General features: G+C 43.4%; 1 protein-coding gene across 1 annotated transcript in view; it reads left to right on the forward strand.

The window, feature by feature from the left end:
* The first annotated feature begins 214 nt into the window (after window positions 1-214).
* Window positions 215-16,475, forward strand: part of VCP (valosin containing protein) — a 111,156-nt gene continuing 94,895 nt past the window's right edge. The window contains exons 1-3 of the mRNA XM_085628194.1: window positions 215-451; window positions 7,495-7,609; window positions 10,596-10,768. Coding sequence (XP_085484320.1) covers window positions 435-451; window positions 7,495-7,609; window positions 10,596-10,768 — 305 coding nt within the window. The 5' untranslated portion in view covers window positions 215-434. The remainder of the gene's footprint in view (window positions 452-7,494; window positions 7,610-10,595; window positions 10,769-16,475) is intronic.

The raw sequence follows: 16,475 nt of genomic DNA on the forward strand, positions 1-16,475 counted from the left end.
GTTTCACTCTCATGTGCCTTTTGTGCCGAAGATTTACATAATGTCGTCTCATATTGCAGGGCCCCAACCAATGAATAGTGTGTCAGTATGACGTCAATTGTTAGATTCAGCCAATGGAGAAGAGTCGCTTGGTAGAACTCGGAAGCTTACTTTGACTTCTTATGATTGGTAGAGCTGTAAACCGGTCTACTTCCGTGTGCTCCTCTCGCTGACCAATCGGCGTCGCTTTAGCAGGAGGAGCAGGAAGTCTCTTCGCCCCGGCGACCCGTGTTTCGTTTCATTGCTCAGGATTGCAGGTCCTTGCGCAGGCGCAGATCCCTTCTCGTGCCGCCGGATGACTCGGTTGTGAAAGCTTCGGCCGGGATCGTCAGTCAGAGCGGAAAGCGCGAGGCAGAGCCGGCCAGAGACCCGCAGCGAGCACCAGCACCGCAGCCATGGCCTCGGGATCCGAGTGAGTCCGTGGGAAGCGCGGGTGTGCCTGGGTCCGTGAAGCGTTGCGCCGGGGGTCGCCATGCATTCTTGGGGGGCTACCGCCTGGGCATGGGGGCGCTGGGCCTCCAGTTGGTACTTTCTGTCCGGTGGCGCCCCCAGGCCCGTGTGACAGCGGGGGGCGGTCGTGTGTTAAGGAGAGGAAGAGGCCGGCGTTCGGGCCTGCGTCCTGCTGTGTCATGTAGGCCCCGGTGCTGCCCACGAGTAGAGGGCCTGCGGGTGCTGCCTGCGCTCTTTGTGTCACCGGGCTGGCAGATGTACCTGGGGAGATGGCCAGGCACCGGAGTTTACATGTAGTGGAACCGTCTTCTTTGTCAGGAGGCCCGCGAGTCCACGATGCTATGGGAGCCATCGGCTAGCAGCGTACTGGATCCTATATCCCTTTTAACTCAAACAACTGCCTCTGTGGGCACATATATTGGACATGTACAGCCCACTGAAGTCCAAGAAATAGCTCCTTGTTTAGTGGACCTGTTAGAAGCGCAACCCCGTGCCTGCTGAAATGTATCCGAACATGAAATATTATATATCTAAATAGAATGTTAGATCAGTGGTCAACATAATTAATACTCAAAGTTTCAACTAAATGTTATAAGGTACTTTGTGCTACCCTGTGTTGACTCAGTAACATCGGTTTTAAAAGCTATCGGCCTCTTGGTGCTGATTGTACTAAGCTTTTTAACATGTATTGCCTATGCGCCCTAGTAGGTGAGGTCGATTTGCAGCTCTCTGGCATTAGTTTTAAACTAGAGTATAGTAAAGGTACATTCCCACGCAGTGTCGTTTTAAGGCATGGGCAAAGTGAGCGCTTGCGCAGGGCCCTATCTTTTCAAGGTCCCTGATAGATCCGACTCTGTTCTGCAGTCTTGTCCTGACGACCGTGTAATTCTTAAACCGATTGTTTTAAATACCGTTTTCCTTTTTTGTACTTTTAATATGGGTGATGTGAGAGTCCATTAGACGTTTTATAGACAAATGTTTTTCATCCAACATACATAAAGTTTTTAGATTCAACCCCCAAAACACCTCACATATGAGAAGTCTGCGGTTGTCACAGAAGATATTTTCAGTAATGTGTGAGCTTCTGCTGTCTTAAAATATTGAAAACATACCTTACTATCCCTGTGTATTAAATATAAACACCGTTAGAATTTGGACAATTGTGCCTTTGCACTGTCTGTGATGAGGCCTCGAAAGAACTGGAATTAGATCATAAATGTTCCGAATACTCCCCTCCCCCCCTCCAAAAAAATACGTTTGAGCCCCCAACACCCATAACATGTCCCTCTTCCCATGTAGGCCCCCACTGTGGACTGTGCATCTCTCTTCATGCCTGTTAGAAAACTAGTTCATACAGTATACACCGCATTATCCAGAAGCTGTTATCATTTTGTTGTTTTAAGATTAAATCTGTTCCCTCAAAACTGCCTTTTGAATAGGGAAACACAGAACGAGATGACTTCATTTGAATGTGGTGCTGACTTCCTAAACACAAATACAGATGTTTGGTTCACATACATGATCGGTCTCTTGACCTGGGCTTACTGCAATTTTTTTCCCATTTGTTTTCATTTCCCTTTGTCGTATAGCACGGCCAGTGCATAAGTGTGACTGTAAAATCATGAATAACGGTTTCCTGCTACACCAGTTTACTTTTCCGAGTTATATCGGAGTGCCTACAGGAGAACCTATCGCCGAAGTTTTCATGGTGCCCTTTACATGAATACGCAACAGACTTTAAGTCTGATACAAACACGAAATCTATAGAAATAGTCTTACTCAAATTTGTGAGTGATGGAGTAGCACCTTTTTATATTTAGTTAATTTCCACTGGTTTTAGATGGGTAGTGGGAATGAATACAAATTGGGATTCTAGCTTTTCGGGACTTGGCAGAGGCAGAGTGACAGTGTGTTTTTAAAGGTCTCCCATAGTTCGCTATCTAGATTTCGAATGAAGGATGTTTAGTTGTAAAACACGTGGCATCTTATGGTGATTTGAAGGCCTGTCCTCGGACTCACCACAGCCAGCCTGTTTGCTTTGTTGATCCCTGCGCAGAGGAGGCGCCCTCGGTTTCAGTTTCCTGGCTGTGGTTGCATCGTAGCAGGTGTGTCAGCCCTTAACTCTGGTAAAGCTAGAATGTGCGCAGATGGTACTGCGTTCGTTTTCAGAATTACACTTTTTTTTCTAATTTTCCGATGGGCCTGTGCTTTGAGCATAATCCTTCTTTGAGCCCTTGCATTAGTGATTCCATGTCATATTAACTTCGAGCTGTCTGATGCTGGTCTTCCGGGAGCAGGAGCAAGATGAACACAGCACTTTTTTTCTCTGTAATGTAAGAGGCTGGCGACAGGCGTTGCTGCGCACTGTGTTTATCCAGCATCATCGCCTGCAGAATTACCGAAGCAGGCTGTGGCATCTCCCTTGCCGAAGGGCCTCGATTTACATAGGCTCAACAATGCTGCTAATTTTAGAGGCTGTTCTCACTCTAATGCCTCGTGTAGTTTTCATGCCTTTGAGTTGTGCGGGGGTAAATATCCATATAGATGGCCATTATCGCATATCGCACGCTATAATACTGCATTCATTTTTAATACACTGCCTTTTTTCATCAACCCCTCCCACCCACAAAACATAATTTAAAAGTTAATGTTTTTTTCACATTCTAGCCGAGTATGTATTCTTGTCCTTTTTATTGTTTAGCTTAGTTCCTGGTGAATTTGCAGTCAGATGTACATATAGTTTCGTTTTTTGAAACCCTCACCATAGCTCGATTTTATATGCCTAAATATATACGTATATTAAAGATTGCACATGAATTTAGCAAAGCGCATGCTACTTTTTGGCTGCGTTTAATGTTTTAATGAGGCAAGTCTACTTTAATGATTTGAACAGTTTCTTTAGTATGATAACACACATTCTTAAGCAAGTAAAGAGGTGCCACAGCTTCTGTTCCAGTGATAGTCAGTGCCTTTCTGTAACACTCGTTGTCTCAGTGACTGATTCTGTATTTCAATGTCTCTTACCATTTTAGCAGGCAAAGGACATTGCATACTTTATACTGGATTTTAAAGTCGCCGAGCTGTAATCTAAGCCACTCTTAACCTATGGTGGGCATTGAATTGTAAATCCTCATTGTTGACCCACCAGAATGTACTTAATATTTTGACTTAAGATTCATGCTCTTCCAGTCAACACTCAACTGCTTCTCGCAAAACAACCCATCGCCTCCTACCGCCAGAACCAAAAACTGTTTTCCTGGAAGATATTTGAACTGTCCATATAAATTGTTTACTCAGACCGCTTAACCTGAACGCTGACTGCCTCGTTTCCTATGACTGCTTGGTACAGAGGAGTCGTATCACAATGAGAATTTATTAGACAGATTACTCCACCATTTTATAATGTCTTACTCCACCACTGATAACATTGAGAGCTGTATATCTGTTAATGATTTCCTCTTCCATGCAAGGTTTCCTGTACATGTTACTTAGTACAGTTGTTGATTAGTCACCACTTTCGGAGTGTGACTCGTGGTTCATAGTAGATGTGAAAGCACCTCACACTGAAGTACATTGTCTGATTTTCTTCTATATTGAACACGCATAACACTGGCTGGTTGTAACATAACCATATGTCTGCTAGAAGTACGCATAGAAGGCTAGTTGAACAGGAGCGTCAGATTTGGACTGATTTTAAAACCAGAGAAGCTGTCTGAAGAAATTAATAATTGATCCCCTCAGTAGTTGGTGGTTCATGAAAGTCACAGGTATTCACTTTTTTATGAATAACCTACAATTTTTCTTTTGAAGCTCATTACTAACTGGTTTGAATGATGACACCATAATGAAACTAAGGTACAGTCATGCGAAGTCCTTTGGGTCATACGTTTTTGGGAAGGTGCAGACAGAGCCGCAGGAATTACAGTAATTATAGAAGGGGTCATATTATATAGCGGTATTGATTAAATTATACAGCAAGAAGGGCAAATTATGCTTGGTAATGCAGCTCATTGTGTTGCAGTTTGGTTAATACGTTTGTCATTGTAACACATTGGTGTCTAGGCATGGTTTCAATGCATGAGTACCAGTTAAACACCTGAACGCAACAATCCTCAATTAAAAGATGACCAGTTAACCTTCACAAATGGTCTACCACAGTGCAGCAGCACGTGACATTTTTTAGGAGCTTTCACCTGTTTGAGCTAGAAATAAGCATTTTATTTGGTGAACTATGCAAGCTATGTAGATAATGATGGAATATCTGGCTACTATGGTAAATCCATAATTAAATGGAAAATACCACTGGTACACGGTCACGTAATTCCAATGCCCGGACCATAGATTATAACTTTAGCACCAGGCCCAAGTTGACGTGACAACAGACCAGAGCAAACTATTCTGTTCAAGGGCCAGATCGGAATCCAATACCTTGTACCATAGCCTAGCCATTAGTTGGCTCATACGTTTCGGATTCCCAAAATAACCACACTTTAGCGTCCTGCATTAAGTTTAAGGGCTCTTGTTAAAATAACTATTGTCAAACTAGCAGCATTTATTGCAAACACGATTGAGCTTCTTATGAGTCTCACCTTTCAATACTGCAAAAGTCATGCACCAGTATTCCTGTATCCAGACCAAACACTCGGACATCTTTGCATCATGTCATTACTCTACTACTAGTACTTGATACAATATTTTATTGCTAAGGCCTCTTGCATGTAGTACATGATCGCCTCCTCTTACTACCACCAACCAATATTCTCTTCTAATTATCTAAAATACTAAATATGGCATTTAATAAAAAAAAAAAAACCCTTAATGGTACAGGGTTAGAAGTGCGAGGAAAGTAATGTAGAAAACAAATATATTCAGGAAGTGATTGCTAAATACCAATAATACATAAGTGCTGCGCGAAACCAGTCATTTAAAAATGTGTGTTTCCATCTTGGAAATTGCAAACATTTACTTTTGTCTAATCCCTTTTCCCCAAGGTGTGCACTATAAATACCTTTGGTTGACATTCCTCATTGCTACCTTCACAGGAGTGGATACAATCTGTTCCTTGTTAAGTATTCCACTGGTACAAGATGTACTTTGTGTGAAACCCAAGAGCCCCTGTTACTGTCTGTGGGCACAGAAATCAAATTTTTGCCTCCTATCATTGAAGCACTCTCGTAAGATGGCTGTGCCTTGCAGTTAATTTACAAGGCACTGTTGTAGCAGGGCATTGAATAGTGAACGGTAAGAGATGAGATACAATTTTTCCATGCAAGCAGGTGTGTGAATATTATCTTCTAAAGGCAGTCACTGAGCGACCTAATACCAGTTCTGCTCCCCAACCAAATGTTCCTCCTCCCCACCCACTTTGCCCCCCCTCTAGTGCTCATTAATTCATCCATGGGGCTTGAATCCGTTGGTGGCGACTTGATGCATGTCTGTTTCTTACTGCCCACTAAGGAACTCGCAAGTACAACCACTTCTTAGCCATTTATGACCTATGAAGATGGACTCCGTGACATGGATGGCCACCGTTCATGCTTTGCTGTCCATCTTTTGGTTTCCAATAGAGTTCTGTGCCACGTGTTAGATGGACAGGCTTGGATTAACTGTTATCTGGTCTTCCAATGAAAGGCCAATCACTGCCACCCACAACTGGCAGGGGACACTGGCTACTTTGTGAGCAGCACCACTAAACTGTGCTATTCATAGATCAGCTCTACTCCGACTCTAAATTCTTGAATGTTCCGGTGTAACTTGTTAATGAATGTATTAGCCATTCTGGCAAATGCACCACTCGCGGGCACATGGGAAGCCATTTCCTTCTCTTGCATAAGTTTTTCTTCCTGGAGGAGATATATTGTTAGCTTCCTTCCAGGCCTGCAAACTCATGGCGTGCCTGGTGATTGGCAAATAAGGCCCTTGCTGCAGTTCTCGAACTCTAAAATGCCCACTCATAGGTACCTACTCTAAATATGGGTCTACATATGTGAAAAATATATCCGGTATGTGAAATTGAAGAATCTGTAGAAACCGCCAGGAAGCTTCAGAGGAGGAATGGCTATAGATAGTTGAATGTACACGGTAGAGCTAATTGCAACAATGTTTCGTTTTCCCTGAATGTTGTTCGTATTCGGAGATAAATGTGAAGTTGCTGATAAGTTCCGGTTCCCATAGGCTTGTTCCTCTCAAGATATTACTTTGGCACATGTTTAGACGGCGACTGTCCAATGAGTGAGTCTGAGTGAAACTGGGAGGGAATCAGTAGGCAAAAAAAAAAAAAAACACGCTGAAACGTTTAAAGGAAGGGTACGATTAGTCCTCGCATCCATTTCCAGACTGCATGGTTAAGAAAATTGAAAGAAGAGATGCAATCTGAACTAAAAAGGTGTATAGTGAGCAGTGAATTTGTATTGGTAGGCAACTACTGACTGAATTAAATGTATGGTAAAACATGGTAGGCAGTAGAAATGAAAAGCACTAATTCATCCCTGTGGGAATAGACAAAAGCAAGGGTTTTTTGGGGGACTTTGGAATGATGGCCTGGTTAGTTTCATGACTACTGAAAAGTAGTTGTATGCATATACTGGCAGAAATATTTGTAAGCAGTATGTGACCTAAAATAAAATTTCAGCTTTTGTTAACTCCTTGAACTGCACATGCATTAAATAGTTCCTGCATATCCCACCCACCTCTCCTTCTTTGAAACCATAGAAATAAGCTATTCCGTATATTATCCTCTAAATGCAGTCTCTGACCCAGTTAAATATCAAACTCCTTCCTTTCATTATAGTTGGGGAATTGCAAAGGTGAGTGTTTTCTCCCCAAACACTATTTCATTGCGTAGGTTAATTGTAAGAGCTAGGCTGTAGTTTTTTAACAAGGCGGGGGGTGCAGCTACTAATGATCTGAACATCATTTGGTTTAGGCACATTCTTGTAAGGCAATGCAAACTTGCACATAAAAACAATACTCTTTCATACAAATCCAATTTACCTCTTTTCACAGTTCCAAATCTGCAGATGACCTGTCCACTGCAATTCTGAAGCAGAAGAACAGACCTAATAGACTAATTGTTGATGAAGCGATCAATGAGGACAACAGTGTGGTGTCATTGTCCCAGGTAAGTGCAGCTGGCTTCTCTAGTTATTGTGTTGTGGAGCACACTCGTCTAGATCTCAGATTTTGCTTAATTAGTCTCAAGTGGCTTTCAATTATGTGTGTAACTGATAATAATTACTTGGAATTAAAAGTAAGATCTGTATGGAGAATAGCTTCAGATCCCTAAGGTGAGATAAAAATCAGACCGACGAGTAAGTGCTACAGATAAATAAAAGGCAAACATCCAGCTCTGATTTCAATGAATGTTTGTTTTCTGCTGGTGCGTTTGCTATTATGTGTACTTGCTTTTCCTTTGTTCTGAGAGAGGCAAATCTCACACATTTTCATCTTCTTACTTTTAAAAATTCCAAGCGCACACAGACGGGCTTTGTTTTCCTGTAAATGTTCCTTAAGTAGAAACGATTGCTCAGTTCTATGCATCAAAAGTTGTGCTTCAGAAATGGCAGTGGGTACTGTGACCAACACTCTGAGATCCCACCTCTCCTTGCAGCTTTGGAATAGTGCATTGTTTTAGAAGATTCTTACAGCAACCTTTCCAGATGCCTAGATTCTTCTGCATTGAAGTTGAAGGCTACTTTTCAACACCTCGTTCCGTTGTTAAACTGTCAGCTTTATTTCCTGAAAATGTGCATCTTAATGAAGATGATCAGGACAGTAAGGAACCATATAATTCTTAAGCTGCATGTGTGGTAACTTCACACGGCCGTGACCCAGGATAACTTAAGCTATGTCAGTTGGCTTTCAACAGACACGTTAAAAAGATAACCATGCTTTCTAATTCTGCTGTTCTAGAAGCTGTTACAAATTTTTAGTAGGCCCTTTTTTCTAGGATACCTTTTTTTAGGTCTCGCCTGACCCAGCGCATGCGCTGGTCTGGCGAGACTTTTTGAGAGGGCTCTAAAAAGTGCTACCAGGCCAGACTAGAGCTACAGTGCATGGGTGTGCGCGCCGCGCTTTTCTGCGATTACTTTCACTGCTGCTTTGATGTTTGATCCCGATCGTGATCACTTTCGATCGTGATCACTTTCGTGGCCGCAGGGCCGCTTGGCATAGCCAATAGGTCTCGCTTTTGGGACATTATAAGTATTTAGTTATGCAACTGTTGCATGGCTAAACACTTATAAGGTCCCAAAGTTGAGACCTGTTGGCTAGGCCAATGCTTGTTGATAAACATCTGTAATATTAAAGAGGCTCGTACTTACAACTTCTTTGCTTACTCGCCGTTCAGCTTCTTTGTTGTTTCCCCACTTAAGTTGTCATGCTGTGCGTACCATCTGCAGAACAGTCTCAACTATCTTTGTAATGTAAGAATTTTGCCATCACAGGTTTTGTGGGGTCTCCAGATTTGGGAGACATAGCAGGGCTCTGTGCGTTCTCTTGATTGTGAAGATTTTAGGTAACTCTTGTGGAGCTACTTCTGTTTTCAACCAGATTTCTAGACCAGATAATATATCATTGCTTTATAAACCCGCAGGCATGCTTACTTTTCGGACATCTTGATCGTTCTTTTGTGTATCAACCCTATTCAATGGAAAGGGAATTTTTTTTTCTCCAGCCTAGCCTTTCACCTGTTTTTGTAGGTGGAATATTGCCTTTTCTGCATGCTCAGCTGTGTCCCGTATACCACCTTTTCAGGGTCTGAGTAAACCAATACAGCATCCAGTTTGGCCTCTGATGTGTTCTTTCTTTATCATTTTCTGTCGTGTGGTCTCGGGCACCCATACTGTCCATCCCAGTTTTGATCATTCAAATCCTTTTGTGGTGCAGCTTGCTTTGCCAGTTTTTTGCTGGTTGGGGGTTGTAGCTTAGGCCACATCTTCAGAAATGGTAGTATTGCCTGGATTGTTTATCCTCAAATTATTTTTTGGGTGGGGGGGGGGGGGGGAGAGGGTGTTACACTTTTATGTACTATGAGCTGAGCCCTTTGAGTACTTGTCCTGATCCGCTGTGCTTTCAGTTGATTTTCTTCTGATGTTTGCTAGGGCCTTATATGGCTGTTAAGTCTTCTGCTATCTTTATTTCTGTATTTTGTATTTGCTTCTCGTTTTGATTAATATGTTCCCTTTAGTTTTGTACTCCCTACCATCTTATCAGCTGTATTTGGGGTCCCCACATCCAGGGATAATTTTGTTGTAGTGTGGTGAATTTTAATGCAGTGCCATACACTGGATTTTGCAGGAATGCATCCCAATTAACTGCCACTCTGCGATGTCTGTGTGCTTCGGTTTTTTTGGACAGGATTGCAGGAATCTTGGCTGGCTGACGTTCCGAAGGATATGTGTAACTCCATTCAGCTCTCAGCCACCCACCTCCCTCATCCCTTTATTAGCTTAGTAACTTGTTCACAAGCACTGTGTAAGTTGTTTGGGGAGTATTTATTTTGTAGGAGTTATGTAAAGTGCCATATAAGTTCTTCTTCGAGTAAGAAGACAGCTGTGTGGTGAGATCACTGGGAAACTTGCTGCGTCTTGCGTTTGAATCATGTCTGCTTGTATGAATGATGAAATTGTAGAATGGATGTCTAGTTAATGACTGACCTGTGTCTCCCTAGGTCAGGTTATTCTATTGCAAAGTACACCCTTTAGTTAGGACAGGCTGGTTTAGCCACCAGCAAAAGTCTCAAAGGCTTAAGATGTAGATGAGTTTGGCATGGTCCTCCCTCTTACTTTCTCAATACCATAGAGGAAATGAAAGGTTTTTTGTGTGCTTGAATTAATGTTAAATGCTTTTTGCCAGTTGTTAACATTTCTGCCCATCGTAGACATTACCTGCATCAGCCCATGTCTTGTGTAAGTAAACTAGTCAGTCTATAATTTGGGAATTTAATTTGGTACAGTGAAGTGTTCTTCGTTCAAAGATGATCACCAGGAGTAACTGTGATCCTTGGAAACATGACTGCAAGTAACTAATAACAAGACCTTTTGAATACAACAAATGCTCTAGTTACCCTAGAACTGAAAATGGTATTGTTTTTTTTTTTTGTGCAGGCAAAAATGGATGAATTGCAGTTGTTTAGGGGGGATACGGTTCTTCTGAAAGGGAAGAAGAGGCGTGAAGCAGTTTGCATTGTCCTTTCTGACGATACCTGTTCAGATGAGAAGATCCGCATGAATAGGGTTGTCCGTAATAATCTAAGAGTTCGGCTGGGAGATGTGATCAGGTACTGTATTTGTCCTCTTGTCATTTGTTGCTTTCGAAGGCCATCGTGGTGTATTGGTAATGTTTAGTGCTGACAAAGCATTTGCACTTGTGTTCTTGTGACCTGTTAGGCTAGATGGCTGCTATATTTTGAAAGCATAGGGCCTTTTTCTTGATAACAGATTTTATTGCATTTTAGGACATAGTACAACCATACAATAACCCTACATTTGAGGCAAAATCATACAGTGCATTACGTATAACATAGTAGCAGTAGTGCAGTATTCATCATCAACCCTTTAGTTACATAAGCATACCGTGCATTATACAGTTTCCCAGCAAGTGTCCGTGCATCTGCGCACAAGCTTGTCCTTTTCTCGCATATACTCAAGGAACCAAAGCCCGACTTCAGAACCAATGCCACCAATAGGTCAACCCATCATATTGATTGTTCAATAACAATTTCTTAAAGAATAAAGAAACCCCCTTCCCCACCCTTCCACCGACTCAGCTATGCCCGCACTATGTAGTATCATTAGTATGTATCCTTCGATCCGGGTTTTCCCATCTGCCCTCATGTATCATCTCATCCAGTAAGAAATGTTTCAATGACTCAATAATATGAAAATAACAATCACGATAAGCATGGGCCCCTATTACATCAACCAAACATGGCTTAATAGCCGTGATTGCAATTTAGAGGATCATTGTGCACGCACATCTAGAGCGGCAAACTCTTCCATCAACGCATTCCAATCTAGGGAAATCTGTTTTTTACGCAGCCCTCTCGGTTCTTCGCGCCGGATTTCAACACCCTCCGCCCTACCCCGTCGAACCATTTCTTCATGCCATTCTACAATTTTAGGTGGTTTAACAGCCTTCAATCGTCTCGTGATATTCCATTTGCCAATATAAGAGCCAGATTCATAAATTTGCGCACCGGTCCAGACTTCTTTCCCTTAGGCCCCAACCCCAAGATACAGTATTCGGGCATGTCATCTTTCTGTATAGGAGCAATAGCATGCAATATGCTGTGGCCCTCTGACCAATAGCGTAGTATTTGAGGGCAGCTCCATACCATGTGGAACAATTTCGCTTGTGGGGCATGGCATCGGGGGCAGCAGTCCGAGGTCCCAGGGTACATTACATGTAATCTATGAGGCGTTCAATGAGCTCTGTGTACAACCATTAACTGAATGAACTTGTATCTCGGGTTCCTAGAGGTTTTTCTTGGAAATTCCAATATCTACTCCCACTCTTTGTCAGTCAGTGCATGCCCTAAGTCCATTTCCCACTTATCACAAATGGATTGTAAGGGGACCCCCACTACTGTGCGCACACCCCTATATAACCATCTCGTAATATGACTGCTATTCCCCATAAGGTATTGCATGTTTAACAGATCATTCGTCAATGGTTCCTGTCCTGTCGGTGCCCAGGCCATACAAATATACCTCGTAACGTGTGTATGAATTAAAAATAAAGTGGGAGGCACACCATGAGCTCTCACAAAGACATCATGGGTTGCCAGTGTACATCCACAAAAAAGTCCCCTATGCTATTAATTCCTTCATTGCTCCATGCCCTAACATAGGGCCTTTTTCTTTATATATTATCTGTTTGTTCTGTGATTTTAATTTTAGTTCTAAACTGTCCTGAAGCTGATCAATATGTTAACACAGTAGAAAACCATTGAAGAAGTAGGTGTTAAAATAGAGTGACTTATTTTGGGGGAGTCAAGACTCTTGTTTAGCAAAGACTACAGGGCTTTTTCATGAGCAAGTTTTATCTTTAAAAAAGTCTCTTCTTAAAAAAGAGGGGGCAGGGACTACATAGTTTTCTAGCAGTGACCTTTTGTAAATTACTGCAAATTGAGTTGGTTTTGGCAGTCAGTTATGATTTGAATTTAAAGTTTTGTAATGGGAATGTGAAAATTTGGTGGCAACCCAATGAGTGACTATCTGTTTAACAGCCTTTGATCCAATATGTGCCTAAGTTGGTGGTATATTGTGGTCTCCATATCTAGCCGCCTTAACAGATTGGTAAATTATATTCTTTCTTGTTGGGGGATGCTCCACGTTGTCCTCCATGCTTTATATGGTAGTATTTCCTAGAAATGGCAGCAGAACATCGATCTAGATTGGCAGTAGCTCTGCCACAATTTCTGGTTGGAGATACCCTTATCAAGTAGCAGTGCAGGAGAAGTTTCTGCTGGAATAATAGTGGCCAAACTTAAAATTAATTATCTGGCTACTGGAGTGAAACTAAATGTATTTGTTTTTGGTAGATTTACTTGCATTGACTGTAAACCCCCTCCTCTAAATAAAACATTAATTTTGGAACAAGTGTCTTGTTTGAAAAGGCCTGCTGCCTTTCCCTGCTCAGTCAGTGCTCGTCAGACAGATCCATTAAATTCTAGACAGATTTGGCACCATATTCTTTGATATGTACAGCTCAGTTGACTTGGTAGGCTTTGACTTGTATGTATGATGTAGCGAATAGACAGTTTTAGTCCATGCATTTTACTGCTGTTCTTTCACTCTCGATGAGATGGTGGTTATAAATAATTGTGCCCATTATCAATGTATTAGTCATTTTAAAATGGTGCAAGCTGGATAGGAATGTGGCCTAACAGCTAGGGCGGTCGACCTCTGAGCTGGGGAACTGTGTTTGAGTCTCGGCACTAAAAGGCGTGGGGGGGCGGGGGAGGTCAAGTCTGGCTGAACCAACAGGAGGCTCGGGTCTTACGATGTTCAAGAACATAGGAACACTTCCGGTCCCCTTCTCCTTGGGCTGTGGGGCTCGGGTGCAGTGATGTTTTGAGGCGTCTAGTTTTCACTTCTGGAGACAGTCAGTAGAGGGGGCCTGCAGATAGAGAACCCAGGCGGTGACTGGGAGTCCAATCTGGGCAAACCCAAGGTGGGGTTGACTTGGAGGCTCTTAGGATCTCGCTGGCACCGTTGGCCCACTTAATCTGGCTGCGTGGCACGGGTGCAGTGGTGCTTTCTGATGTTTGGTTTTTGGAGCTCCAGCATTCCGCACAGTTCTTCTTGGGTGCCTGCAAGGTGCAGGGGGAATAGCTTTGTTACTCCACAGGAGATCCTGGTTGCTTCCTGAAATGCTGGCTGTCCTCCCAGGCTTTTAGAGGCAGAGCAGCTGCAGAACAAGTCTTCTTTGGTGCAATTGTCGGGGATAGCAGGCAGACCGGCAGGGTTGGCACCAGGTCAGTTTCTGCTCCTTAGTTCTTGCTTTTCACGGTACTTCGATGTCCTTAAGTTGGTAGAGTCTGCTTTCCTGGTGCCAGAGGCCCCCCTGAATACTAAATTTAGGGGTGTTAAGGAGAGGAAAGGGTGGTAGCCACTGGGCAACTTACCCTTGGGGTCACTGCACCCCCTATATGACCACTACCTGTGGTAAGTGGGCATTACCTTGTTCGAGAGTTCCTAATTCTGCCATCACCAAGATGGTTGCCTAAAGGGGGATACATCATGTAGCCCACGTGGGGGGATGGAGGGGGAGGATCACTGTCCTGGTAGTGCATCACACCTCCCTTCATATCAAGTTTTCCGCCTTTCCAGTTGCTAGATGGGCACTGGGTATTCGGATGGCTTTTCCCCTGTCTGGGGAAGCTGTTATCACAGATGAAAGGCAGCAGAGGCCTTCGTAGCCTCCTGCCTTGATATGCTGATTACTGAGCCATCCTGCTTGGATGAGGTTATGCCTCCCACCAGAGCAGGCACTGTTTCTGCCCTCTGAGTGTAGCCTCTCACTTGCAGGGATTCAAAACCTTCTCTGTGGTGGCAGGCTGGTCTGTACTAGTCAGCCAGCACAGTAGATGCTGGTAGATTTTTAGGGGGCATCTCTAATGTGCCCTTTGGGTGCATTTATTATAAATTCACCACTAAAATCGGTGTGGGTTTAATAATACAAGGTGTTTGATACCAAACGCCATATTTCAGTGAAGCAATCCTGTAGCTGGGGAACTCTTCTTTTTTTTTTTTTTTTTTTAACCAGTGGCTTCCCTGTTCACTCTTGGTATCCAAGGATAGATTTAGGCACCACAGGAGCAGATCTACTCATGCGGATATGTCCACACTTGTTGTATAGTGCACCCTGCCTAGGGCTTAAGGCCTGCACTAGGGGTGGCTTACCTATACTGCATGGAGTGTCTGCAGGCATGGCACACACAGATTGTGCTATGTCGTGTTTTCACTTTTATCTGCACCAAGACAGCGGCCTGCAATGGCAGTCTGCATGAGTTTGGTGTTGGGTCCCTTAGAGTGGCACAATACATGCTGCAGCCCTTGGGGACCCCCTTTTGTACCGCTTTGTCCGCCATAAGTTGGCAGGGTATGCTCAGACGTGAGTCCCTTGCTCACTTTGCCACTGGATTCAAGCAAGCCTGGCTGAAGACGGCTGAAATGCCAGAAACCGGTCCTAGGAAGCTTGTTTCCGGTCCAGGGAAGGCATGGCTTGGCAGCTCGGGCTGGACTGTTCCCATGAGGCACAGGGTCAGACTGATTTGCATATGGCTATGTCTGAACTGGGGTGGCAGAGTGGGCTAAAAAACGGTGATGGATCAAACCCAGATCTGTTGACTGGGTGTGAGTGTTTGATTGGTTCTGATGCTCCGTCCATCACCACCCCCTTTTGTAACGACCCTCTTTAGTACCCATGGCTGGGTACTTGTACCATTTACTGGGGACCTACATTTGTGCACTTGGGACCTGGGTAGCAGGAACTCAGTGCACTTTCTGTCAAAATTCCATCAAATATCAGGCAAAAAGTGAGGGTGACCATGTCCAATGTGGAGGCTGAACGATGGTCTCCTAAAGGATAGCACCCTCTATAAAGAAATGGAGGCAGGGATACAGCTATATATTGCAAAGCATGATAGAGAAGTGATTAGCTAGAGGATGCTCTTGAAGCAGTCCTAAGACGTACTTGTAACATAGGCAAAGCGATGACAAAGCGATGACAGACGTAATAAGGTACCTAAAAGAGCAATTTAGAGAGTTGGAATAAATACAGCAGGATATGATTTTTGAAACTGCAGGCATAAATTAGTGAGGAGACAAGACTGATATAGAACGATTATTGCTGAAACACTGCAACTGTATTTGGGACCACGGCAGGCCAGCTCCAAATGAAAATTGTAATAGATAGGATTGATAATGTATAAAACGAGTCTGGATCCTTGATAAAAGATTATCAAATGATTTCTGAGACATTCTATGCCATATCTAGCTGACTGAATTGGCTATTGACCCGTCTTCAGAGAATCTTACTTTTCAGAAAATATCTCCCGATGAATCATTTTCTTAGCTCAAGACCTGGATGGTTACACTGCGTTTTTATAAATCCTGCAGCCCTCCCCCCCCCCCCCCCCCCCCCTTGCTGATGCAGTTGTTTAACTTGATCTGTATTACTACATAGCTGTGCAGATAACCCCAACTATGGAGAAGGTGATCCCTGTCGGTTGTAACGCTGTTATGCGGCCTATAGAAGGCTGTCCAGTCTTGGCATCTAGAAGGCACATTTTGGCTCATTGGAATTGTGCCTAGTAAGATGGACTTCCCAAGATTCTTTACTTATTCCAGGCGCTGCCCATCTTTGCCCCCACCCCGCTCCTTAAATACTTTCAGATGTCCAATAATGACTTCATCCACGCTGGGAGGAGACCTAGGCTAGATAAATCTGTTACATGAAGTGCTGGAAAAGGGCTGATT

The sequence above is a fragment of the Triturus cristatus genome, chromosome 2_1, assembly GCF_964204655.1.
Source record: "Triturus cristatus chromosome 2_1, aTriCri1.1, whole genome shotgun sequence".
Taxonomy (NCBI): domain Eukaryota; kingdom Metazoa; phylum Chordata; class Amphibia; order Caudata; family Salamandridae; genus Triturus; species Triturus cristatus.